A 26,290-nucleotide genomic window follows, 5' to 3' on the forward strand; every position below is an offset into this window, starting at 1 on the left:
GCGATCCTCCTGCCACAGCCTCCTAAGTATCTGGGACTACAAGTGTGCACCTCCATGCCTGGCTAATTTTTTTATTTTTGGTACAGAGTCTCACTATGTTGCCCAGGTGGGTCGTGAACTCCTGGGTTCAAGCGATCGTGCCTCCTTGGCCTCCCAAAGTGCTGGGATTACAGGCATGAGCCACCACACCCAGCGTATAGATTCAATTTGAGGGGACTTGACAGCTTTGTAATGTCATCCATTTAGGAGCATGAAATGCCTTCTATTTAACTTTTTTTTTTCAACACATTGGCTTTGAGTAATCTTGGCAAATTTCCTAATACCCTTTGTAGTTTTCCCTCCTTCTGTGAATGATACTTTTTTTTCTTACATGTTCTAGGTAATGTTGATATAAATAAATGTCTTTGATTTTGTAACATGATTTCAAATTCAGCAGTCTGGTTGTACTCTTACGTTTTAGTTGCAAATTGAGTCTGTTTTTAAGTAAATGATTGTGTCAGATGCAGGTGGAAACAGTTTGCCCCTCACATTCTTTTTTCCCTTAGGTGTCACCTGCACTGCCTTTTTATGTCAGACACTGGTAGTGTTAATAGATCTTATATGCAATTAATTTAGCATTTATATATACATCTGCTGCAGGATTTGGTATAAGGAAGTTTCCACTTACTCTGTTTTGCTAGGGGTTTTTTAAACATAGTTGTTTATTCATAACACACACATTAGGTGCCAGGTCTTGTTCATGTGCCCAGGGTACACTGGTAAACAGAGCATTTGCGCTTATAGGACTTAACATCCTCGGGTGGAAGGACAGACGGCCAGCATGACAGATGATCAGGTCTGTTGTGTTCGAGGTGATAAGCACCAGGAAGAACAGAGCCAGGAAGGAGGGCACTGGGCGGTGGCATCTCAGGCTTGACTGAAGCTCTGTGTGCACCCAGCGATGCCATCGCAGGCGTCCTGCCTCAGCCTGTCCTGAATGAGTGTGTGTGTCAATCTCGTGATGTAAAATAGTGTCTCCTTCTTGACTGCCCTGGATATGATTTCTGGGGTTGTCATTGGAGAGTGAGCTTCTGTAGGGAGTGGAGAGCAGACCACGGACCTGCTCCAAGTGTAAGCCCTTCTTCTGACCCATTTTCTCTGTTAGTTCTTGTGAAGCCTCTTCTGAAGCCTTGTTTTCTATCTCCAAATAACACTCCCCATGTTTTATTATAGCAGTGATTCCCCAAACTTAACCAACTAACGTTCAAAGTTGATGCATAAGAAATGCTTACATTTAATATGTTTGAACTGAAATGCTGGTTTGCATATGAAACAAAATAATTTTCTGTAGACAGTTTTATGTAAGCCAGTCAAAGAAATTGTGTTGGTGGTGGTGTCATGTGGGGAGGAAATTGTGTTGGTTTTGTGGTGGTATCATGGTGGGGGGAGGAAATTGTGGTGGTGTCATGGTGGGGGGAGGAAATTGTGGTGGTGTCATGGTGGGGGAGGAAATTGTGGTGGTGTCATGGTGGGGGAGGAAATTGTGGTGGTGTCATGGTGGGGGAGGAAATTGTGGTGGTGTCATGGTGGGAGAGGAAATTGTGGTGGTGTCATGGTGGGGAGGAAATTGTGGTGGTGTCATGGTGGGAGAGGAAATTGTGGTGGTGTCATGGTGGGGGAGGAAATTGTGGTGGTGTCATGGTGGGGGAGGAAATTGTGGTGATGTCATGGTGGGGGGAGGAAATTGTGGTGGTGTCATGGTGGGGGAGGAAATTGTGGTGGTGTCATGGTGGGGGAGGAAATTGTGGTGATGTCATGGTGGGGGAGGAAATTGTGGTGGTGTCATGGTGGGGGAGGAAATTGTGGTGGTGTCATGGTGGGAGAGGAAATTGTGGTGGTGTCATGGTGGGGGAGGAAATTGTGGTGGTGTCATGGTGGGGGAGGAAATTGTGGTGGTGTCATGGTGGGGAGGAAATTGTGGTGGTGTCATGGTGGGGGAGGAAATTGTGGTGGTGTCATGGTGGGAGAGGAAATTGTGGTGGTGTCATGGTGGGGGAGGAAATTGTGGTGGTGTCATGGTGGGGGGAGGAAATTGTGGTGGTGTCATGGTGGGGAAGGAAATTGTGGTGGTGTCATGGTGGGGGAGGAAATTGCGGTGGTGTCATGGTGGGGAAGGAAATTGTGGTGGTGTCATGGTGGGGGAGGAAATTGTGGTGGTGGTGGTGCCATGGAGAACGCGGCCTGCAGTCAGTGACGCTCCTTTCTCCTCTGTTGGCAGAGATACCTATGGCTGCCGATGAAGGCTCAGCAGAGAAACAGGCAGGAGAGGCCCACATGGCTGCGGACGGTGAGACCAATGGGTCTTGTGAAAACAGCGATGCCAGCAGTCATGCAAATGCTGCAAAGCACACTCAGGACAGCGCAAGGGTCAACCCCCAGGATGGCACCAACACACTAACCCGGATAGCAGAAAACGGGGTTTCAGAAAGAGACTCAGAAGCGGGGAAGCAAAACCACGTCACTGCTGACGACTTTGTGCAGACTTCTGTCATTGGCAGCAATGGATACATCTTAAATAAGCCAGCCCTGCAGGCGCAGCCCTTGAGGACTACCAGCACTCTGGCCTCTTCGCTGCCTGGCCATGCTGCAAAAACCCTTCCTGGAGGGGCTGGCAAAGGCAGGACTCCAAGCGCTTTTCCCCAGACGCCAGCCGCCCCACCAGCCACCCTTGGGGAGGGGAGTGCTGACACAGAGGACAGGAAGCTCCCGGCCCCTGGCGTCGACGTCAAGGTCCACAGGGCACGCAAGACCATGCCGAAGTCCGTCGTGGGCCTGGTAATTTTGTGTCTTCTCTTGCTGTTTCTTTTTTCCCATCTCTTTTGTTTTAATAACGGCAAATGGACTTTGGTGCATTGAGGAGAAGCCAGTAAGTGTCAGTGGTTATCCGAGAGGGCCTATGAGGAGCTAGGAGAGGGCTGGGTGCAGTGGCTTACGGCCATTATCCCAGCACTTTGGGAGGCTGAGGCGGGTGGATTGCTTGAGCCCAGGAGTTTGAGAGCAGCCTGGGCAGCATGGTGAAACTGAAATGCAAAATTTTGTAAAAAATGCAAAAGTTAACTGGGCATAGTGGTGTGCACCTGTAGTGCCAGCTACTCAGGAGTGTGAGGTGGGAGGATTGCTTGAGCCCAGGAGGTGGACTGCACTGCAGCTTGGGCAGCAGAGTGAGACCCTGTCTCAAAAAAAAAAAAAGAAGAGATGATGCTAATGCCTTGTGCGTGAGTGACAAAGCTGAGTGATGCCAGGTGACGCCTCGCTTCCTTCTTGCACTTTCTCTTCTCACACGATTCTGTTGCCCTCTGTAGAAAAGTGTGTCAGATCCTTTCCAGGAAGCCACTGCCTCTTCTGCTTTGGACTTTGGGGCTTTCACTCCAGCTAGGGAAGACTCAGCCCTGATCCTGTTTCATTGAGAAGTGAATAGAAATGAACTTGGTTAGGGCCAGAATGTGACAGAAGTGAGGGGCAAAGGGTCACCTGGAGACATGCTGAGGTCTCCCTCCCAACCCTGAGCTGCTGGGCTCAGCCTTACCTCGAGAGCAGAATGAGTCTTGAATCCTGAGCGTGTCACACACACGGCATGCCCGCCCCTCACACGCACCGTGACGATTTTCACACACAGGGCATGCGTGCCCGTCACATGCACCGTGATGATTTTCACACACAGTGTGCTGATTTTCACACACACGGTGTGCTTGCCCCTCACACGCACTGTGATTTTCACACAGGGCACACCTGCCCCTCACATGCACCGTGATGATTTTCACACACACTGTGCTGATTTTCACACACAGAGCGCGTGTGCCCCTCACACGCACCGTGATGATTTTCACACACAGTGTGCTGATTCTCACACACGGCACGCGTGCCCCTCACACGCACCGTGATTTTCACACACACTGCTGATTTTCACACACGGCGCGTGTGCCCCTCACACGCACCGTGATGATTTTCACACACAGTGTGCTGATTTTCACACACAGGGCGCGCCTGCCCCTCACACGCACCGTGATGATTTTCACACACAGTGTGCTGATTTTCACACACAGGGCGCGCTTGCTCATCACATGCACCGTGATGATTTTCACACACACTGTGCTGATTTTCACACACAGAGCGTGTGTGCCCCTCACATGCACTGTGATGATTTTCACACACAGCGTGATTTTCACACACGGCACGCGTGCCCGTCACATGCACCGTGATTTTCACACACACTGTGCTGATTTTCACACACAGGGCGCGTGTGCCCCTCACACGCACCGTGATGATTTTCACACACAGTGTGCTGATTTTCACACACAGGGCGCGCCTGCCCCTCACAGGCACCGTGATGATTTTCACACACAGGGCGCGCCTGCCCCTCACACGCACCGTGATGATTTTCACACACAGTGTGCTGATTTTCACACACGGCGTGCTTGCCCATCACATGCACCGTGATGATTTTTACACACAGTGTGCTGATTTTCACACACGGCGTGCTTGCCCATCACATGCACCGTGATGATTTTTACACACAGTGTGCTGATTTTCACACACAGGATGCGCTTGCCTGTCACACGCGCTGTGATGATTTTCACACACACTCTGCTGATTTTCACACACAGGCCGCCCCGGCTCTTCACACACACTGTGCTGATTTTCACACACAGTGTGCTGATTTTCACACATGGCGCGCCGACCCCCTCACGCACCGTGATGATTTTCACACACACTCTGCTGATTTTCACACACAGGCCGCCCCTGCTCTTCACACACACCGTGCTGATTTTCACACACAGGCCGCCCCTGCCCCTCACACACACTGTGCTGATTTTCACACACAGGCCGCCCCTGCCCCTCACACACACTGTGCTGATTTTCACACACAGGCCGCCCCGGCTCTTCACACACACTGTGCTGATTTTCACACACAGGGCGTACCTGCCCCCACACACACCGTGCTGATTTTCACACACAGGGCGTACCTGCCCCCACACACACACTGCTGATTTTCACACACAGGCCGCCCCGGCTCTTCACACACACTGTGCTGATTTTCACACACAGGCCGCCCCGGCTCTTCACACACACTGTGCTGATTTTCACACACAGGCCGCCCCGGCTCTTCACACACACTGTGCTGATTTTCACACACAGGGCGTACCTGCCCCCACACACACACTGCTGATTTTCACACACAGGCCGCCCCGGCTCTTCACACACACTGTGCTGATTTTCACACACAGTGTGCTGATTTTCACACATGGCGCGCCGACCCCCTCACGCACCGTGATGATTTTCACACACACTCTGCTGATTTTCACACACAGGCCGCCCCTGCTCTTCACACACACCGTGCTGATTTTCACACACAGGCCGCCCCGGCTCTTCACACACACTGTGCTGATTTTCACACACAGGCCGCCCCGGCTCTTCACACACACCGTGCTGATTTTCACACACAGGCCGCCCCTGCTCTTCACACACACTGTGCTGATTTTCACACACAGGCCGCCCCTGCCCTCACACACACTGTGCTGATTTTCACACACAGGCCGCCCCGGCTCTTCACACACACTCTGCTGATTTTCACACACAGGCCGCCCCGGCTCTTCACACACACTGTGCTGATTTTCACACACAGGCCGCCCCGGCTCTTCACACACACTGTGCTGATTTTCACACACAGGCCGCCCCGGCTCTTCACACACACTGTGCTGATTTTCACACACAGGGCGTACCTGCCCCCACACACACACTGTGCTGATTTTCACACACAGGGCGTACCTGCCCCCACACACACACTGCTGATTTTCACACACAGGCCGCCCCGGCTCTTCACACACACTGTGCTGATTTTCACACACAGGCCGCCCCGGCTCTTCACACACACTGTGCTGATTTTCACACACAGGGCGTACCTGCCCCCACACACACCGTGCTGATTTTCACACACAGGGCGTACCTGCCCCCACACACACTCTGCTGATTTTCACACACAGGCCGCCCCAGCTCTTCACACACACTCTGCTGATTTTCACACACAGGGCGTACCTGTCCCCACACACACCGTGCTGATTTTCACACACAGGGCGTACCTGTCCCCACACACACTCTGCTGATTTTCACACACAGGGCGTACCTGTCCCCACACACACTCTGCTGATTTTCACACACAGGGCGTACCTGCCCCCACACACACTCTGCTGATTTTCACACACAGGCCGCCCCGGCTCTTCACACACACTCTGCTGATTTTCACACACAGGCCGCCCCGGCTCTTCACACACACTCTGCTGATTTTCACACACAGGGCGTACCTGTCCCCACACACACTCTGCTGATTTTCACACACAGGCCGCCCCGGCTCTTCACACACACCGTGGTGATTTTCACACACAGGCCGCCCCTGCCCCTCACACACACTCTGCTGATTTTCACACACAGGGCGTACCTGCCCCCACACACACTCTGCTGATTTTCACACACAGGCCGCCCCTGCCCCTCACACACACTCTGCTGATTTTCACACACAGGCCGCCCCTGCCCCTCACACACACTCTGCTGATTTTCACACACAGGCCGCCCCTGCTCTTCACACACACTCTGCTGATTTTCACACACAGGCCGCCCCTGCCCCCACACACACTCTGCTGATTTTCACACACAGGCCGCCCCTGCTCTTCACACACACTCTGCTGATTTTCACACACAGGCCGCCCCTGCCCCTCACACACACTCTGCTGATTTTCACACACAGGCCGCCCCTGCTCTTCACACACACTCTGCTGATTTTCACACACAGGGCATGCGTGCTTCTCACACACACTGTGTTGGATTGATCACCAGATCTTACGTGGTGCATACATGATACAGATTTTCAAAGTGTTCAGGGTGCTTTTAATGTGCTCACTCAGTTTGGTGTGAATTTGGGTATAAGTTCTAGGTTTGTGATCACATTCCCATGGAATTTTCTGACATTGCTAGTGAACATTCTGACAGCACTTTCTTGTCCTTTGTTTGTAGATCATTTGCCCTTTCCTCTCAGCCACTGTTTAGGGCTTCACAGCCCTGTCAGTTGGAGGATTTGTGTCTTCAGCTCCGGAAGGATGTGCTGTATGATTTTTCTTCCGTTTTCTTCCCGTGGAGCTCCTGTTAAATGGCCGGCTCTTCTGTCCCCCTGGGCAGCTCTCTGTCTGTTTCCAGCTTCCTGACTGGTTCCTCAGCCCTTCTCCTTTTCACTGTTCATCCCATATATTGATATACTTTATTTTGACATAAATTTTTTTCATGCCCAGTATCTCTGATTAGTTCTCTCTCTCTCTCTCTTTTTTTTTTTGAGACGGAGTTTTGCTCTGTCACCCAGGTTGGAGTGCAGTGGCGCAATCTCAGCTCACTATAACCCTTGCCTCCCAGGTTTAAGTGATTCTCCTGCCTCAGCCTCCCAAGTAGCTGGGACTACAGGCGCCTGCCACCATACCTGGCTAGTTTTTGTATTTTTAGCAGAGATGAGGTTTCACCGTGTTGGCCAGGCTGGTCTTGAACTCCTGACCTCAGGTGATCCACGCGCCTCGGCCTCCCAGAGTGCTGGGATTATGGTGTGAGCCGCTGCGCCCGGCCTGATTAGTTCTTTTAATTTAAAAAATACTGAATTCTATCTTGCGTTATCTTTCAAAAGATGGTGATTATAATTATTCTATAATCTCTGTTGTAAATTCTGATTCCTCAAGTCGGGGTTCTCTTGGACTTGACACCTCCTGTTTGTGATTTTTTTTTCCTCTCAGATTTAGCTTTTTTCCCCCCCCAGGGTGTCTCCACCTTTGTTTCTGTCATAGTGTCTCAGCCTGACTGTGAGTGGTGTGCGCGTTTTCTGTGGCCTGTCTGCAGTGACCACAGCGGGTGGTGGGCGCGCTGTGGGGCTGGACTGGTGGCTCCTCAGCGGGTGGTGGGCGCGCTGTGGGGCTGGACTGGTGGCTCCTCAGGGGCCCACAGCTGCCGGGTGTTGCGTCCTCTCCTAGGACAGTTAGGGCGGGCGCCTCATGGTGCAGACAACTACCCCAGCCCTGGGGCTTCTCCACTCCCAAGCTGGCCAGCTTGACCCGACTTCAACCTTTTGCAGTATTCTTCTGTACATGGCAAAGCTTTAGAAAATCTTAAAAATAATTACACTGTCACAGGAAACTGCAAAAAAACCTTTCACCAAGCTTTCCTCAGTGGTCATGTCTTTGATAACTAGAGGACAATGTCAGACCCAGGACACTGACATTGGTAAAGTCCGTGGGGCTTACTCAGTTTCACTATCACCTGTGTGCATGTGCATCACGTGCAGGGTGTTCTGTGCAGTTTACCGTGTGTGGATGTGTGGAAACACCACCACAGTCGAGATGCAGAACCCCCTTCACACCAGGACACAGTCGAGATATGGAACCCCCTTCACACCAGGGCACAGTCGAGATGCAGAACCCCCTTCACACCAGGGCACAGTCGAGATATGGAACCCCCAGTCCACCAAAGTCCTTGACGTCACCTGTGTAGCCACCAACCAGACCTGAACCTGTGCCAGCCTCTCATCTGCAGATGCCATTTTTAAAATTTTGTCATTTCTTTCCTTCTTTTTTTTTTTTTAAGACAGGATCTCACTCTGTCACCCAGGCTGGACTGCAGTAGCCTGATCACAGCTCTTTGCAACCTCCACCTCCCAGGCTGAAGTCATCCTCCTGCATAGCTGGGTTTACAGATGTGCACCACCCTGCCCGGCTGATTTTTGTATTTTTGTAGACAAGGGATATTGTCATGTTGGCCAGGCTGGTCTTGAGTTCCTGAGCTCAAGTGATCTGCCCTCCTCGGCGTTCCAAAGTGCTGGGATTATGGGCATGATCCAACATGCCCGGCCTATTTCTGATTTTATATAAATGGAATTAGAGTGTATGTAACCTTTTGAGAGTAGCTTTTGTCACTCAGCATAGTTCTCTTAAGATCCATCCAAGTTACGTCATTAGCCCGTCCCGTTCTCTGCTGAGGCCTTGGTGTTCTGTGGGGTGTGGACAGCCTTGTACATCGGCACTCACCTGCTGAAGGACACTGGGCATTTTTACTTTAGAGCCGCTCTGAGCATTTACGTACACGTTTTGGACATAAGATTTACTTCTGTGGGTCAAATACACAGGAGCATAATCACTGGGTTGTATGGCCTTTGGGTGTTTAGTTTTACGAGGAAATTGCGGAACCATACTCCAGAGTGGCTGCAGCATTTCACGCGCCCACCAGTGATGTTGCAGCGGTCGCCTTTCTCCCGTCCTCGCTGGCGTCCTCGCCAGCATTAGCTCTTACCCACTTTTTATTTAGCCCTTCTGTTGGGTGTGCTGGTGTTTCCTCGAGGCTTCAGCGTGTGCATCCCTATGACTGCTGATGGGGAGCACCCTCTCCCAGACTTCTCACACTCACCCCCTCCCAACTCTCCCTCACCCCCCCCTCCCAGACTTCTCACACTCACCCCCTCCCAGACTTCTCACCCCCCCCCCCCCCCCCCCCTCCCAGACTTCTCACACTCACCCCCTCCCAGACTTCTCACCTCCCCCCCCCCCCCAGACTTCTCACCCCCTCCCAGACTTCTCACACTCACCCCCTCCCAGACTTCTCACACTCACCCCCTCCCAGACTTCTCACCCCCCACTCCACCCCCCTCCCAGACTTCTCACCCCCTCCCAGACTTCTCACACTCACCCCCTCCCAGACTTCTCACACTCACCCCCTCCCAGACTTCTCACACTCACCCCCTCCCAGACTTCTCACACTCACCCCCTCCCAGACTTCTCACACTCACCCCCTCCCAGACTTCTCACACTCACCCCCTCCCAGACTTCTCTTCTCACACTCACCCCTCCCAGACTTCTCACACTCACCCCCTCCCAGACTTCTCACACTCACCCCCTCCCAGACTTCTCACACTCACCCTCCCAGACTTCTCACACCACCCCTCCCAACTTCTCACACTCACCACCTCCCAGACTTCTCACACTCATCCTCTCCTAGGCTTCTCACACCCCCTCCCGGACTTCTCACACCCACCCCTCCCACGCCTCTCATTCTCGCCCTCTCCCACGCCTCTCCCACGCCTCTCATCCTCTCCCACGCCTCTCACCCCCTTCCATGCCTCACCCCCTCCACGCCTCTCACCCCCTCCCACGCCTCTCACCCCCTCCCACGCCTCTCACCCCCTCCCACGCCTCTCACCCCCTCCACACCTCTCACCCCCTCCCACGCCTCTCACCATCACCGTCTCCTACACCTCTCACCCTCATCCTCCCCCACGCCTCTCACTCTTGTTCCCTCCCACGCCTCTCACACTCATCCCCTTGCACAGTGCTTTGTCGTCAGTGTGTTGTCTTTGGGGAAATGTCTTTCAGACTTTTGCTTGTTTTATGTTTACATTGTTTTGTTAGCTTTGAGAGTTCCGTATATGAGTGTTTGTCAGGTATGTGGTTTCCAGTATTTTCTGCTGGTCTGAAGCTTCTCTTCTTTCTCCCAAAAGGTCTTTCACAGAGCAAAGGTGTTTCATTTTGATGAAGTCCAGTTTATCAATTTTCTCCTGTGGATTGTGCTATTGGTATTGTGTGTGAGAACTCTTCACCTAGCCCTAGATCTCAATTTCTCTAATTTTTTTTTTTTTTAGTCTTATGTGAACTTTAAATCTGTGATCTATTTTGAGTTAATGTTTGTATAAAGTCTGAGGGTTGGGCTGAGGTTGAATTTATTTTTGCCTATGGATGGCGCACCAGTCACAGTTTTAAAACTCACGTTAGAAACTGTACATCATTCATCTCCCTGAAGTTATGCTTTTATTACAGTCCTACTTCCAGGATTTTATTCTCATATATTTTTATTCGTGAGGATCTTTTATTGTCATCCTATCACATTCCTGTAGGGAAAAAAAGCAATTTGAAATTTTTAGAAAATTCTCTGACCATGAGGCTTAAGTGATCGCTTTGTTCTAGATTGAGTTATTACAGTAATTAAAGTGTAACTGATTACAGCACATCATTTGGTTGAAAATTACTGAACATTAACAGGCTGGTCAGTTGTAGGAAAAGAGAACCTGAGTGTTTTGAGGCTTCGGAACCTGGTTTCCTGAAGATTCTCCACTGCCTCTCCGCACCCTGGAGAGCTTGCTCTGCTCCTGGGGGAGCCTGCAGGAGGAGGAGGGGATGGACTGAGCCAGGGCAGGGCTGGGTCTGTGGGCCCCACGGAGGTGGAGCGGCAGAGACTGTGGGTGGGAGGGTGCCCCCCTGTGCCCAGGGTGTGCTGTGTGTCTGTGGTTCTGGGCCTGAGCCCGGGTGTGTCTGTGTCTGTGGTTCTGGGCCTGTGGCCTCTCCACCCTTCAGGATTTCCTGCCACCCCAAACCCAATTTAGTCTTGTTTGGTATTTTTTTAAAACCACAATTTATTGAAAATTATGTTTTAAAAAGTCATTCCGGTGATAAAATGAATGTTGCAGGCTTTAATAAATCCGATATTCTCGTAAAAGTTTAAACATGAAGGTGTTGTCACGGCTGCAGTCTCACTATCCCGTGGCCAGAACCAAGGGATTTGGACCCAGTATCCAGCGTTGATCCCCATCGTAAAGCCCCAGCTCAGAGTGAGGCCTGCTCACTGGCAGCTTCACCGTTGTTAGGGCAAAGAAAGCTGAAGTCGCTGGAAGGGAACATTCTTTTCTACCTGGAAATGCTTGTTACTGTGGCCTGGTTGGCAGCTCCATTTCCCTGTGAATTGTGCCCAATCCAGGGGGCATCAGCATGGGGCCCCTTGTTTTTCTCTCTGCGTGTGTGTTTCCACACCTTACCTCCTGGTGCCCACTCTAGGCTCTAGGTGCTGGGAGAGAGGCGGTGCCTGTTGGGCTGCACTGGAGGTGGTTCTTAGCAATTGTGTGAAGAAGTGCTACTAAGTGTCCTACTGTGCGACTCACACTGGTGCACAGCCCACCGCCCCACCCCCGCCCTGCCAGGAGGGAGGAGCCTCGGGGAAGGGTCCCCCCCGCCCCCACAGGAGGGAGGAGCCTCGGGGAAGGGTCCCCCCCGCCCCCACAGGAGGGAGGAGCCTCGGGGAAGGGTCCCCCCGCCCCCACAGGAGGGAGGAGCCTCGGGGAAGGGTCCCCCCGCCCCCACAGGAGGGAGGAGCCTCGGGGAAGGGCCCCCCGCCCCCACAGGAGGGAGGAGCCTCGGGGAAGGGCCCCCAGGAGGGAGGAGCCTCGGGGAAGGGTCCCCCCGCCCCCCAGGAGGAGGAGCCTCGGGGAAGGGCCCCCCGCCCTCGCAGGAGGGAGGAGCCTCGGGGAAGGGCCCCCCCGCCCCAACAGGAGGGAGGAGCCTCGGGGAAGGGTCCCCCCGCCCCCACAGGAGGGAGGAGCCTCGGGAAAGGGCTGCCCTCCCAGAGCCAGGCCTCGTGGAGATGGGACAGGCTGGCCGTGCTGCCTCCATGGCTAGTTCTTTCCTTGTGCTTTGTTAGGTGACAAGAGTCCCAACAAAACCTAAATCTAGAATCCTCACCTTAGTGAAGCCATTCTTAGTTTTACTGTTGAGATTTTTGAAAATAACCTTTTAAATTAAAGAATAGGTTGTGTACCTCGGCAAGAATTAGCCTCACATGGCTATTTCCTCTTTGGGTTTTGTTTTTGTGCCTTCATCGATACGTACTTTGAAAGCGCATTTTGTGTTTGTAAGCACCAGCTGAGGGGGAGAGCCACGTGAGCCAAACAGCCTGCGTGGTGGTTTGCAGGTGACATAAAGGGGGACCGACTCCTGAGTTCTAACAGTGGCTTCATTGCAGTCAAACCTGGTGTGCTGGAAAAAGACCAAGAAACGTTATACAGCAGATGTGTGGCATTCATGGGGCAGGCGTGTGGCATTCGTGGGGCAGGCGTGTGGCATTCGTGGGGCAGGCGTGTGGCATTCGTGGGGCAGGCGTGGGGCAGGCATGGGGCATTCGTGGGACGGGCATGTGGCATTCGTGGGGCAGGCATGTGGCATTCGTGGGATAGACGTGTGGCATTTGTGGGGCAGGCGTGTGGCATTCGTGGGGATTCATGGGGCAGGCGTGTGGCATTTGTGGGGCAGACGTGTGGCAGGCGTGTGGCATTTGTGGGGCAGACACGTGGCATTCGTGTGGCAGACGTGTGGCATTCGTGGGGCAGACTTGTGGCATTCGTGGGGCATTGATGGGCAGACGTGTGGCAGGCATGTGGCATTCGTGTGGCAGACGTGTGGCATTCATGGGGCTTTCAGTGTTCCGTGTACGAGTTGCCTTCATTAGTAGACATGGCAGGAGGAGCTGTTGTGTCTGAGCTGTGTTTTGGAGGAGGGAAGAGAGCATTCATCCCTCGGGGAAAAAGTAAGGGCATCCCAGAGGTGGAGGTACATTCCAAGAGAAATCACTGAATGTGGCAAACAGGGTTGCTGAGCTGGACAGGTCTCCATAGGGAGAAGCAACGAAAAACTCCAGAGAGCTGTGGTCACTAGAACGTGAATCCAGGGTAGGTTCCCCAGTAGGGAGCCCAGGTCGTTCTGTGTCTGTTCTGGACATCAATGGGGTGTCTGGCAGCTTAGTGTGGGCTCAGTGAGAAGCTTTGCAAGTACCACGTGGCAGCAAGATGCACTCGAGAGACAGAGAGGAAAGGAGGGAGGGAAACAGACACAGACAGAGTGCGCCTGTGGGACAGAGAGGGGCGGAGGCAGTGAGGCCGTGAGAGCCAGCCCCAAGAGCACGCGCTCCCCTGTGCCTTCCAGCTCGCCCTGGCACACCCCTCTCATCTCCCATCCAAGCCAGGTGCTACCCCGTTCTCCTCTGTGTGCTCTTACCTGGAACTCTCACTCTGCCTCCCCGCCTCACCTGTAACCTCCACAAGCACCTCCTGAATCCCTCAGAGCCGTCTCTGCAGCCACATGTTCACCCATGTCACAGACCCACCGAGCACTTTGAGTTACCATTACTTATGACCTTGGTCACTTTTCCCAGGCCTTGACTCTAGTTGATGCAGGTGCCTTGTCTTGTGTGTGTGTGTGTGTGTGTGTGTGGTAAAACACATAACATCAGACTTAACCATTTTTAAGTAAACAGCTCAGTGGCATTAAGCACATTCACATTGCCGTGCAGCCATCCCACCCTCCATCTCTGGAACCTCTTCATCTTCCCAAACTGAAGCTCTGTCTCCTTTAAACACTGACTTCCCATCCCCTCTCTCCCAGTCCCTGGCAATACCATTTTACTTTCTGTGTCCATCAGTTTGACGACTCTAGGGACCTCCTGTAAGTGGAATTGTACAACGTCTGTCCTTTTGTGGCTGGCTGACTTCATTCGGCACAGCGTCCCCGAGGCTCATCCACGCTGCAGCGCGGGCCGCAGCTTTGCCGCTTGTCAGGCTGAGTCACATTTCACTGCGTTTTGCACACGACACTTTGCTGATCCATTCACCCGACAGCCGACCCTTGGGTGGCTTCCCCCTTTTGGCTGCTGTGGTTGATGCTGCTATCAAGGTGGGTGTACAAGCATCTCTTCAAGACCCTGCTTTCCGTGCTTCTGGGGCACGTGCCCAGTAGTCGAATTGCTGGATCACATGGTAGTTCCATACTTAGTTTTTTGAGGGATGAAGATCCTGTTTTTCACAGCGGATGCACCATTTCACATTCCTACCAGCAGTGCACGAGGGTTCCCATTTCTCCAGTTCTCACAACACTGACACTTTTCTGTTCTTTCCTAGTAGCCAACCATGCTGCTCACTGTGGTTTCGATACGCATTTCCCTAATGACGTTAAGCGTTCCTTTTTCATAGTAGCCATCCTAGTGTGTGAATGGTACTCACCGTGGTTTTGATACGCATTTCCCTAATGAGGGTAAGCATCTTTTCATGTGCTCATTAGCCATTTGTATGTCTTCCTTGAAGAAATGTCTATTCAGGTCCTTTGCCCATTTTTTATTCTGGTGGTTTTTTATTGTTGAGTTGTAAGACTTTTTCATGTATTCTGGATAATAATTCCTGATGAATTTGCAGATGTTTTCTCCATTCCATAGCCTGCTTTTTCACTGTTAACTATGTCCTTTGATGCACATAAATTTTAATTTTTAGAAATTTTTCTTTGTGGAGACAGTCTGTTGAGTCTGTTGCCCAGACGCATCTTGAACTTCTGGCCTCAAGTGATCCTTCCCCCTTGGCCTCCCAAAGTGCTGGAATTACAGGTGTGAGCCACCACACCTGGCCCAGAAATTTTAACTTTGACTAAGTCCAGTTTGTCTATTTTTTTCTTCTGTTGCCTGTACTTTTGGTTTCATGTCTAGGAAATAACTGCCAGATCCAGTGTTGGGAAGCTTTCCCCGGTTTCCTCCTGAGTTTTATGGTTTTAGGTTTTGCAGTTAGGTCTGTGGTCCATCTTGGGTTCATTTTTATATATGGTTTGGAAAAGGGTCCAGCTTCATTCTTTTTCACTTGGTCATTCAGTTCTCCCAGTACCATTTCCTGAAGAATGCCCTGTCTTTTAACACTTTTTATTGTGTATTTTTACTGTGTATTTTACTGTGTATTGCACCCACTGTGTGCACAGTAAAGTGTGGTTCAATTGAATTAGATTTGAAGTTAAACTATCACAGGTCTGTAGGTGACGAGGGAAGCAGACAGAGAGTGGAGGTTCAGTTGTGTCTGTGCATTCTGCAATGAAGGAAGTACTGGGAGTTTGCTGTGGGTATCACAGCTTTGCCCTGCAGGCTGAGACTAAAGGCAGATTTAGGAGATCACTGAGACCGAGTGAAATACCATTTTAACACAACGTAGTTACCTACTGTGGGATAAATGCCATCTGGGGATGTTGCAAACTGTAGCCGTGGTAAACTGGGAAACCAGGTTTTGAGAGGTTTTGATGCTGCCCATTTTGGGTACTTTTTAGCTTAGTAAATGTATTACCTAAGTCAGGGGTTGGAACATTTTTTTCTGCAAAGAACCAGCTAGAAAATGTTTCAGGTTTTGTGGACCACATGTGGTCACTGTTCCTCCTCCCTCCTCCTCATTCCTCCTTCTGGCCTTTAGCCCTGTAAATGCTGTTCTTAGCTTGGGCCATGGTTTGTAGATGCTGACCTAACCCATCTGAGGGGCAACTAGGCACACATGTGAGGACATCTGTGTTGTTTCCGCTTGCGGACTTTCTCCTCTCTCCATTGTATCTCATCTTTCAGTTGTTGGGAATTATCGGGGAGAAGAACTGTGATTTTGGTTGCATGTTATTTCAATGACCACCTGCTTATGCAGTTATAGTTATTCACTGTCTTTGTTTTGAAGCATGCAGCCAGTAAAGATCCCAGAGAAGTTCGAGAAGCTAGAGATCATAAGGAACCAAAAGAGGAGATCAACAAAAACATTTCTGACTTTGGACGACAGCAGCTTTTACCCCCCTTCCCATCCCTTCATCAGTCGCTACCTCAGAACCAATGCTACATGGCCACCACAAAATCACAGACAGGTAAAGGGGACCCGGCAACTGTCTCTGCTCTTTGAATGTATGTTTCGAGCCTGCCCCTTGCCAGGTGAGAGTTCTGTTTGGCTGTAAATGCCTGTGCTGCTCTTGGTGAATGACTGTTGACGTCAGCCAGCCCTCCTGTGCTCGCCTGTATGCCTGAGGAGGTTCACCTGCCCTCTGCTCTAAGCCTTGTCTCATGCCGGCATTGATTTCCTAGCTTGTTAACATTCTCAAGATGAAGACTGTTTTCTTTACTACTGTGTTACTCACTTGGTCCATGTGGGGAGAAGACCCTGAAGTTGGAAGCTTTCCTGGTTTGTAGGTGAAGTGCCTTTGGAAACGCTGGGGTGTGCTGGGGAAGCCCGTAGCCCAGGGTGAGGACCACCCGCTCCAGCCCGCTCCAGCTGCTCTGCCACCAGCCACCTTGCTCCGGGCATGCTCCTCACTCTCCTGGGCTGGCTGCTTCTATGGCCAGTTCGGGGAGTGGATGAACGTTTGATTCCTTACCAGGGACCATTTGTGGGAGGTGCTGGGAGGGCCCCGGGACCTCAGAGTGAACGATGCGTCAGAGCTCCCTGGGCTTTCAAACCTTCTCAGCTTCTGGGATGGGATGTGTGCGTTTGGTGCCGTCCTGGAGAGATGCAAGGCCCTTGTTGCCGGCCCTTGTGAATGCTGGGAGGTCAGCCGGCCCTTGTGAATGCTGCTGCTGCTGCTGGCAAGGCTTCACTTGGGGATGATCACCTGGCCACACATATCTGTCTTTTTCTGGACTTTAAAAATATTTTTTATTGGCCAGGCGTGGTGGTTCACGCCTGTAATCCCAGTACTTTGGGAGGCCGAGGCGGGTGGATCACGAGGTCAGGAGATCGAGACCATCCTGGCTAACACGGTGAAACCCTGTCTATACTAAAAGTAAAAAAATTAGCTGGGCGTGGTGGCAGGTGCCTGTAGTCCAAGCTTCTTGGGAGGCTAAGGCAGGAGAATGGCGTGAACCCGGGAGGCAGAGGTTGCTGTGAGCTGACATCATGCCACTACACCCCAGCCTGGGCGACAGAGCGAGACTCTGTCTCAAAAAAAAATTTTTTTTTTAATTTAAGTATTTTCAGACCTCCAGCAACGTTGCAAAATTCTACAAATAAGTCCTGTGTACCCTTTACTCATTTCACCACATGGCACAATCTCGACCCCGGCCCCCCCATGTATAACCTTTTTTTCTGAGACATGAATGTAAGTTGTAAACATTGTGCCCTTTTATCCCTGAAAACTAATGTTATTTCCTAAAAATTACTGTCCCTCAAAATGAAGACATTCTCTTAGATGACTACAGCACAGACATCCTGGTGAGGAAGTGTACCGCGACGCCGCTCTCTAATCTCAGTGTCCTGTTCCACATTTCCCATGCCCGACTGTCTTTTAGGGCAAAGGACAGATAAAATCTGGTCCTAGAGCTTTGAGTACCTAGTTGTTGTGTTGTGCTAGTTTCCTTTAATCTGAACCATTCTCACACTTCTTTGTCTTTCTGAACCGTGGTGTTTTGAGTACAGGCCAGGTGTTTCATAGAATGTGTCTGATGTGAGTTTGCCCAGTGTTTCCCAGGATTGTGTGCAGGTCGTGGAGCGATGCAGGTGACTGACAAGTGTCCTTAGGAATTGAATTGTGGTGGTTTTTTGTCCATCTTCAAGTTACTGCTCCCCAGACTGCAAGCATGTCTTGCGGGGAGAGACCCTAAGGTGTTGTAGGTACCTCCCATCACATCCTACCAGGGGCTTCAGCATCTGCCATGGCCCACGCTTAACTAGTACTGCACGGTGGGTGCCAAATGGTGGTTTTCTAACTCCATCATTTCCTCTCTTGATTATTTCAGTTTCTGCTGTAAGGAGGTGCTTCACTTTCCTGTCCATCCACACAGTTATCTGTCCATTTACTTAAAAAAAAAAAAAAAAACTTAAAAAAAAAATAGAGACGGGGGTCTCGCTGTGTTGCCCAGGCTGGTCTTGAACTTGTGGGCTCCAGCAGTCCTCCTGACTTAGCCTCCCAAAGTGGTAGGATTACAGACGTGGGCCACCGCCCCCAGCCTCTCTGTCTATTTTTAAGTACTGATTTACGGACTCTTGTTTGAGTCTCTGGACTGTAATCCATTCCTATCATTATTTATTTTGTTGCTCAAATTGTCCCAAGTTTGTCCAGTGGGGTCCCCCTAGGCTGGTTGTGAGTCCTGGGGTGTGGCCACCTCGTCATGAAAATGAGTCCTGGGGCGTGGCCGCCTCTTCACGAAGACCTTGCTGATTCACTCACTGGTTGTGAGTCCCGGGGCGTGGCCACCTCTTCATGAAGACCTTCCCCCATTCACTGGATGGTCTGTTTACCTTGCCTTGTCCCTTCCCAGTGTCGGAATCGGCTTTCTCCAGGGAGCCCTGGTTCTTTTCACTGGAAGTTAGAAAACAAAATCAGTCATTATCTGTTCCCCTCACCATCAACTTTTTTTGCTATTTGACTTAATTTTATTTGTTTGAAACAGTTAAACTTGGTGTTTTGCAAAACTATGGAGTTATGCTCACGTATGTTAGGACTTACAAGTAACGTCTGAAGTGTTGTTAAAGTGTTGAGATTTTCTTTTCCTATTTTAGTTTTATTTTATCATCATCTTTTAAAAAGAGCTTTCTAAAAACAAACTACCCAGTGTGTTTAGCAGGCCCCAGTTTACCCTTCCACAGCCCCCTTCCTCCACTACCCCTTCCTTATCCGTAACCTGGAAGTGGGTGGTCCATCAGCGTGTTAGCCTAGGACGGTGTGTAAAATGGCCTCGAGCAGTGGAGGAGACGTGCTTGGCAGTTAGCTGCCTGCTTTGCTCCAGTGGTTAAGATACTCCCTCAGCCTCAGCTGCTCCCGTGTGTTGTCACCCCAGGGCTTCCGGAGTGGGCACAGAAGTTACAGTTTCTGTGCTAGAACGTGTTTCCTAGAGAGGAGCGTGGCACGCACAGCTGCCTTGTCTTGTGATGGTCGTCAGTGCACCTTTCAACATGGCTGGAAAGACAGGAGTGCGGATGGAGGAGTCCCCCCTGTCAAGTGTCCTGGGACCCGGGGTGCAGAGTCCACTTATCGGGATGGCAAAGAGACAAAGGCCTTTTACAACAGTGTCCATACAGAGCAGGAATCTGGGTAGGTCCTATCCTGTTCTCACAGGATCCCTTGAGTGTCCCTTTGCCGGCCGTAAACCTCTGCGGCCAGCGGCGCCTCTGCTTGAGTTTCACTTGCACCTGCTGGGCTCATTCTGCCCACTCGGCCCAGCAGGCTGTACTCGGCTCATGCTACCGGCCCAGATCCCACACCTTCTGAGGGCAAGGCAGGAGTGGAGCAGCGAGGCGTGTGTTGGCAAGCATGGCGTGGGGTCATTGTGCATAGCCAGGCTCGCTTGGCTGCGGTGGTGGGGCGGGCAGCTCCAGGCTCTGGCTCTGTGCAAAGCTGTGGCTGGATGAGGCATACCACAAGCAGTTTATGCTGCAGGCGCTGGCGTCTGGATGAGGGGAACATGGTGGTGCCCCAAAATTCGGAGTCACCAGCAACTGCGGATCCCCAAGGGGATGGGGTGGGAGAGTGTGCTATAGCTCTCTCGCTCTCGCCACCCACAGTACGGGCTGGGGTGTGTTTCCAGCTCGTTCAGTTCTGCCACTTTGGCTTTGGCCTGCAGCTCCCAGACTGGCCTGGCGCCACTGCTGCTTGCCATCACACGGGGCAGCCGCCGACACCAGCGGCGGGCAGGAGGGCTATAGCATTACAGCTCTGGCTTGAGGAATCCCAAGGTTTGGGTTCCCAGAAGGATCACCGCTCTTCACTCCCGCAGTTCAGCTAACGGGAGCATGTCACGGCCTGCAGCTCAGCGAGCCGGCCAGGAACACGTTACAGCCCTTTTTGCACCCGCTGTTGGGTGGTCCCGAGTTCTTGTCCTGGGGCCAGGAAGAATGAGGTTACATGGACAACTGGAGGGGGAGCAAGGTGGAAAAGAGTTTTATTGAGCAGCAGAACAGCACTCAGCGGAGAGGAGACCCAAAGTCAGTAGCTCCTACTGGCAGGGAGGCAGTCCTGTTGTGTGGCCGAGTCTGGGGGGTTTATGTGGGCTCAGAATGGAGGAAGTGCGTGCTGATTGGTCCATGGGTGGGTCTGGAAAAAACACCATTTGATTGGCTAAAAGGCATCAAGGAAGTTCTCACTCCAGGTTGTGGATTCCACCGGGAACTGGCAGCCCAGTTTTCAGGCTTCAGGCGGCCTTTGGCTTGAAGGTCAGGTTTCACTGGGGACCTGCTCCTATCTGCCTAGGAATTTGTCTGCCGTTAACACTTTTATTTCCTCAACTGTCACTCCATTGCCTGCCATTCATTGTTGCCTCCCTGTGGGAGGGGTGTTGGAGCCAGGTTATCAAAGAAAGGCTGAGATTTCTTGTCATGTCTTTCTGTTAATTTTTAATTACTGTGGTGATGATCACAGATGGTTCTGCTCTTTCCCTCCTGCTACCCCCTTAAGTTTACCACAGGCAGGAAAGAAGAGCAGAGTCACATGTTGGTTTCAATGTGCATTGTACTCCTGAAGTCGTAGCAGAGCCCGTGTGTGTAGCTCGTTCCCATGGGCAGCTGTAATTCTTAGTTTTAGATGGAGGGTGGCTGTGATTCTGTTCGACCTGTTTTGCACCCTCCACTCCGTAGTATCAGAAATGAAAGATCCGTGCTATGCAAGAAGGTTGAGAACATGCGTTTGTGTGACAGCCCCAGGCTGGGGATGGCCGTGCTGACTCAGGATCTCAGTCACCCAGCATTGTTTTAGGTGAGCGTTCATTCTTTTTACAGAGTGGACTGGCATCTTTGTTAGCAGCTTGTTCTGTATCTTTCCAATGTGTAGCGGTTCACAATTTAAAAACAATCCTTACAGTACCAAAAATGGATTTCAGAGGATTCTAGAAAGATAGTGGGGCAGGAAGACCAGGAATTCATCTCCTCACCTAGACAACAGTTCCACTGGAAGAATCTGTCTGATATAACTATTTTGGAACTCTGGAGTCTACTGAAGGTTTGCAACTTCTAGGCGGGAAGCTGGGACGGTTAATTTCAGTCCGTTTCAGCTCTGCTGCCCAGTGCCCTGTGGTTCAGGGTGTGCGGTGTTCTGGAACAGTGTGCATGCAGCTTGTGGGAGCCAGGGTGGGCAAAGAGGACCTCGTCCCCAGGTGCATACAGAGGCCCTCTCATCCGATTGCAAGCCTTTCTTCCATGTGACGGGCAAGAAATGTAAAGGGCCAGTGCTGTTTTTATCTCCCCACTTCATTTTTATTGTTTTCCCCTTTTGGGAGCCAGACATTAAAGACTAGGACACAGAAGCAACTGTGTATATGGGGTAAATTACAAAGTGACTGCATGTGCTCAGGGAAAGGCACATGAGAAGACCTTCAGTTTAAATCTCAGGCTCACCCTTCTCACAGAGACAGCCTACCACTATAAAAAATGACAACAACAAAAACACCCCAAAACCAGTAACAGCAACAAAACAGTAAACCCTGGAAAAGGAGGAGAATCTGCTTTTCAGAATTTCTACATTATTGGAATGAAATGTCCAGTTTTCAACATAGAACTACAAGGCATACAAAGAAACAGGAAGGTATGGCCCAATCAGATGAAAAAAGTAAGTCAACAGAAACTGTTCCCAGAAAACATCTGATGCCAGATCCACCAGACAAAGACTTTAAAATAACTGTCTTAGATATGCTCAGATCCTAAAGGAAGGTATGGAGAGAGTCAAGAAAATGATGTATGATCAAAATGGAAATACCAGTAATAAAGAGCTAGAAAACCTAAAAAGGAACCAAAAGAAATTCTGGAGCTAAAAAGTATAATAAGTGAAATGAAAAATTCACTAGAGGAAATCAAAGGCAGATCTGCACAGACAGAAGAAAGAGATAGCAAACTTGAAGATAGGACAGTGAAAATAATCAAGTCTGAGAAGCAAACAAAAAGACTGAAGGAAAGTGAGCAGAGCCTAGGGACCTGTGGGCATCATCAGGAGGACCAAACAGGGATTGTGGGAGTCCAGGAAGAAGAGTATAAGAAAAGGGTGGAGAGAATATCTGATGAAACCCATGAGTATAAACACCCAGGGAACTTGGTGAACTCCAGTAAGATGAACTCAAAGAGACCCACACTAGACACATTATACTTGAGACACTTCTGTAGAAAGACAAAGAGAATCTTGAAAGCAGATGAGAAAAGAGACTCATCACATACACGTTTCCTCAGTGAGATCATTGGCAGGTTTCTCATCAGAAACTTTGGGGGACAGAATATATCACCGGTATATTAAGAGTGATAAAAAAATCTTTAAACCAAGTATCCATATCCACGGAAACTGTCCTTTAAGAGTGCAGAAGAAATTAAGATATTCTTAGATGAACAAAGGCTGAGGGAATTTGTTGCCACCTGACCTGGACCTGCAAGAAAATACTTAAAGGAGCATAGCAGGTTGAAAAGAAAGGACACTAGACAGTAACTTGAAGCCATATGGAGAAGTAAAGACATGGGCAGTTATAAAAGCTAGTATTGTAACAATGGTTTGTACCTCCACTTTTTGTTTTCTATAAGATCTAAGAGACAAATCCGTTTAAAAAATTAGTCTGCAAGCTAGTATCACTGCAACTTTGATTTGTAACTCCACATTTTTCCTACATAACATAAGAGACTAATGCATTTAAATGAATTGTTTATGTTTTAGGGCACAGCATGAATAAAGATGTAGTTTTGTGACATCAGCAAATGAAAGGGGTGGGAACAGATATGTAAAGGAGCAGAGTTTTTCTGTGTTACTGAAGTTAAGCTGGCATAAATTTAAATTAGAATGTTATAACTTTAGGATGTTAAATGTAATCCCCATGGTAACCACAAAGAAAATAGCTATAGAACATACACAAAAGGAAATGAGAAAAGAAGTTAAACATTCCACTATAAAAAATCGACTAAATATAAAAGAAGACAGTAGTGCAAGAAATGAGGGACGAAAAAAGCTATAATGCATGTAACAAACATAACAAACATAGCAACAAACAAACATAGCAAAAAACATGTAACAAACATAGGAGTTACAGAAGTAAATCCTCATCAATAGTTGCTTTAAATGTAAACAGATGAAACTTTCCAATCAAAAGACAAAGATTGGCAGTGCTATGGTTTGGATGTGGTTTGTCCACACCAAAACTCCTGTTGAAATGAGATCCCCAATATGGCAGTGTTGTGAGGTGGGGCCTAGCTGGAGGTGATTGGTCATGTGTGTGGATTCTTCATGAATAGATCAGTGCCCTCCCTCCAGGTGAGTGAATTCTTGCTCTTAGTTGCCTTGAGAGTGAGGTGTTTGAAAGAATCTGGCTTCCTTGGTTTCTCTGTCTCTTCCTTCTTCTCTCACCATGTGATCTCTTGCATATGCCTGCTCCCTTTCCGATTTCCACCATGAGCCAGAGCATGAAGCCCTACCAGGTGTAGCTGCCCAATATTAAACTCTCCAGCCACCAGACTCAGGAGACAAATCTCTTTATCTTTTATGGCAACACTAAATGGACAAAGGCAGATGCATCAAGAAAAAACACATGATCCTACTACATGCTGTCTATAAGACAGTCACTTTAGATCCAAAGACACAAATAAATGGAAAGTGAAAGGATGAAAAAAGATATTCCATGCAAACAGTAACCAAAGAGAGCAAGGTGGCTATTCTAGTATCAGACATGATAGGTTTTTAAATAAAAAAATGTTACAAGAGACTAAGAAGGACAATATATAGTAATAAAAGTTTCAATACAATAAGAAGGTACAACAATTACCTGTGTAAACATTTACATACCCAACGAATGATAGACCATCAAGATACAAGAAGTAAAACCTATAGAATTGAAGGGAGACATAGACAATTCTACAGTAATAGTTGGAGACCTCAGTATCCACTTAGCAATAATGGATAGAATAACCATATAGCAAATAAGAAAGGAAATGGAGGACTTAACACCATAAGCCAACTAGATTTAACGGACATACAGAACACTCTGCCCAACAGCACCACATACACTCCTCTCAAGTGCACCTGGAACACTTTCTAGGATAGACCATATGTTAGGCCACAAATAAGTCTCAAGGTTGATTTTAAAATACAGAGATTTGAGCCGGGCGTGATGGCTCACGCCTGTAATCCCAGTACTTTGGGAGGCTGACGCGGGTGGATCACTTGAGGTCAGGAGTTTGAGACCAGCCTGGCCAACATCGTGAAATCCCATCTCTACTAAAAATACAAAAATTAGCTGGGCGTGGTGGCACATGCCTGTAATCCCAGATACTTGGGAGGCCGAGGCACGAGAATCACTTGAACCTGGGAGGTAGAGGTTGCAGTGAGCCAAGATCACACCACTGCACTCCAGCCTGGGTGACAGAGTGAGCCTGTGTCTCAAAAAAAAGAAAAATATATAGAGAGATTTGGCTGGGTGTGGTGGCTCAAGCCTGTCATGCATGCACTTTGAGAGGCCACGGTGAGCTGGTCACTTGACCTCAGGAGTTCCAGAGCAGCCTGAGCAACATAGCTAAACCCTGTCTCTAAAAAAAATACAAAAATTAGCCAGGCGTGGTGGCAAGTGCCTGTGGTCCCAGCTACTCCAGAGGCTGAGATGGGAGGACTGCTGGAGCCCAGAAGGTCGAGGCTGCAGTGAGCCATGATTGTATCACTGCACTTTAGCCTGGGCAACAGAGCGAGACACTGTCTTAAAAAATAATATATGTATATGTGGAAAAAGAGAGATTCAAAACTTACTACAAAGCTATAGTACTCAAAACAGTGTTATTCCGGCATAAAGACAGACATATAGGCCAGTGGGCTAGAACAGAGAGCACAGAAATAAACCTTTGTGTTATATGATCAGTAGATTTTTGACAAGAGTGCCAAGCCGGTTCACCAGGGAAAGGACAGCTTTCCAACAAATGGTGCTGGGAAAACTGGATATCCACATGCAGAAGAGTGATACCGGACCTTTACCTCACACCATACGCAGAAGTTAGCCTAATACAGGTCCAGGACCTAAATGTAAGACCTAAACATATAAAATTCTTAGAAGAAAACATAGGACAAAGGCTCCACAACATTGGATTTGGCAGTGATTTCTTGGACATGACACCAAAAGTATAGGTAACAAAAAGGAGACACTGGGTTTGATGAGACTTGGTGTCTTTTGATGCACAAAGCTTTCTATCCTTGTTTCCCTGTTTCCTTGCTTCTTACTGCTGCACTTGGCTGGTCGTAAAGAAAAGACACTGTTAACGGAATAAAAAGGCACCTATGGAGTAGGAGAAAATATCTGCAAATCCTATGTCTGATGAGGAATTACTACCCAAAATATACAAAAAAATCCCACAGCTCAACAACAAAAACAACTTGATTAAAAAATCAGCCAAGGAGGCTGGGCACAGTGGCTTGCGCCTGTAATCTCAGCACTTTGGGAGGCCGAGGCAGGCAGATCACCTGAGGTCAGGAGTTCCAGATGAGCCGAGCCAACATAGTGAAACCCCGTCTCTACTACAAATACAAAAGTTAGCTGGGCGTAGTGGTGCATGCCTGTGGTCCCAGGTACTTGGGAGGCTGAGGCAGGAGAATCACTTGAACCCGGGTGGTAGAGGTTGCAGTGAGCTGAGATCGGACCACTGCACTCCAGCCTGGGTGACAGAGTGAGACTGTGTCTCAAAAAAAAAAAAAAAAAAAAAAAAAAGGCAAAGGACTGG

General features: G+C 49.7%; 1 protein-coding gene across 9 annotated transcripts in view; it reads left to right on the forward strand.

Moving 5' to 3' along the window:
- Nucleotides 1-26,290, forward strand: part of EHMT1 (euchromatic histone lysine methyltransferase 1) — a 202,643-nt gene that overhangs the window by 98,520 nt on the left and 77,833 nt on the right. For all 9 annotated transcript variants that reach the window (XR_004031494.1, XR_004031495.1, XM_030818328.1 and 6 more), the window contains 2 exons: nt 2,258-2,814; nt 16,331-16,511. Coding sequence is in view for 7 of the 9 variants with exons in the window: in XM_030818325.1 (XP_030674185.1) it covers nt 2,258-2,814; nt 16,331-16,511 (738 nt within the window). In the remaining 2 variants the exon portion in view is untranslated. The remainder of the gene's footprint in view (nt 1-2,257; nt 2,815-16,330; nt 16,512-26,290) is intronic.

This window comes from Nomascus leucogenys, chromosome 8, assembly GCF_006542625.1.
Source record: "Nomascus leucogenys isolate Asia chromosome 8, Asia_NLE_v1, whole genome shotgun sequence".
Taxonomy (NCBI): Eukaryota; Metazoa; Chordata; class Mammalia; order Primates; family Hylobatidae; genus Nomascus; species Nomascus leucogenys.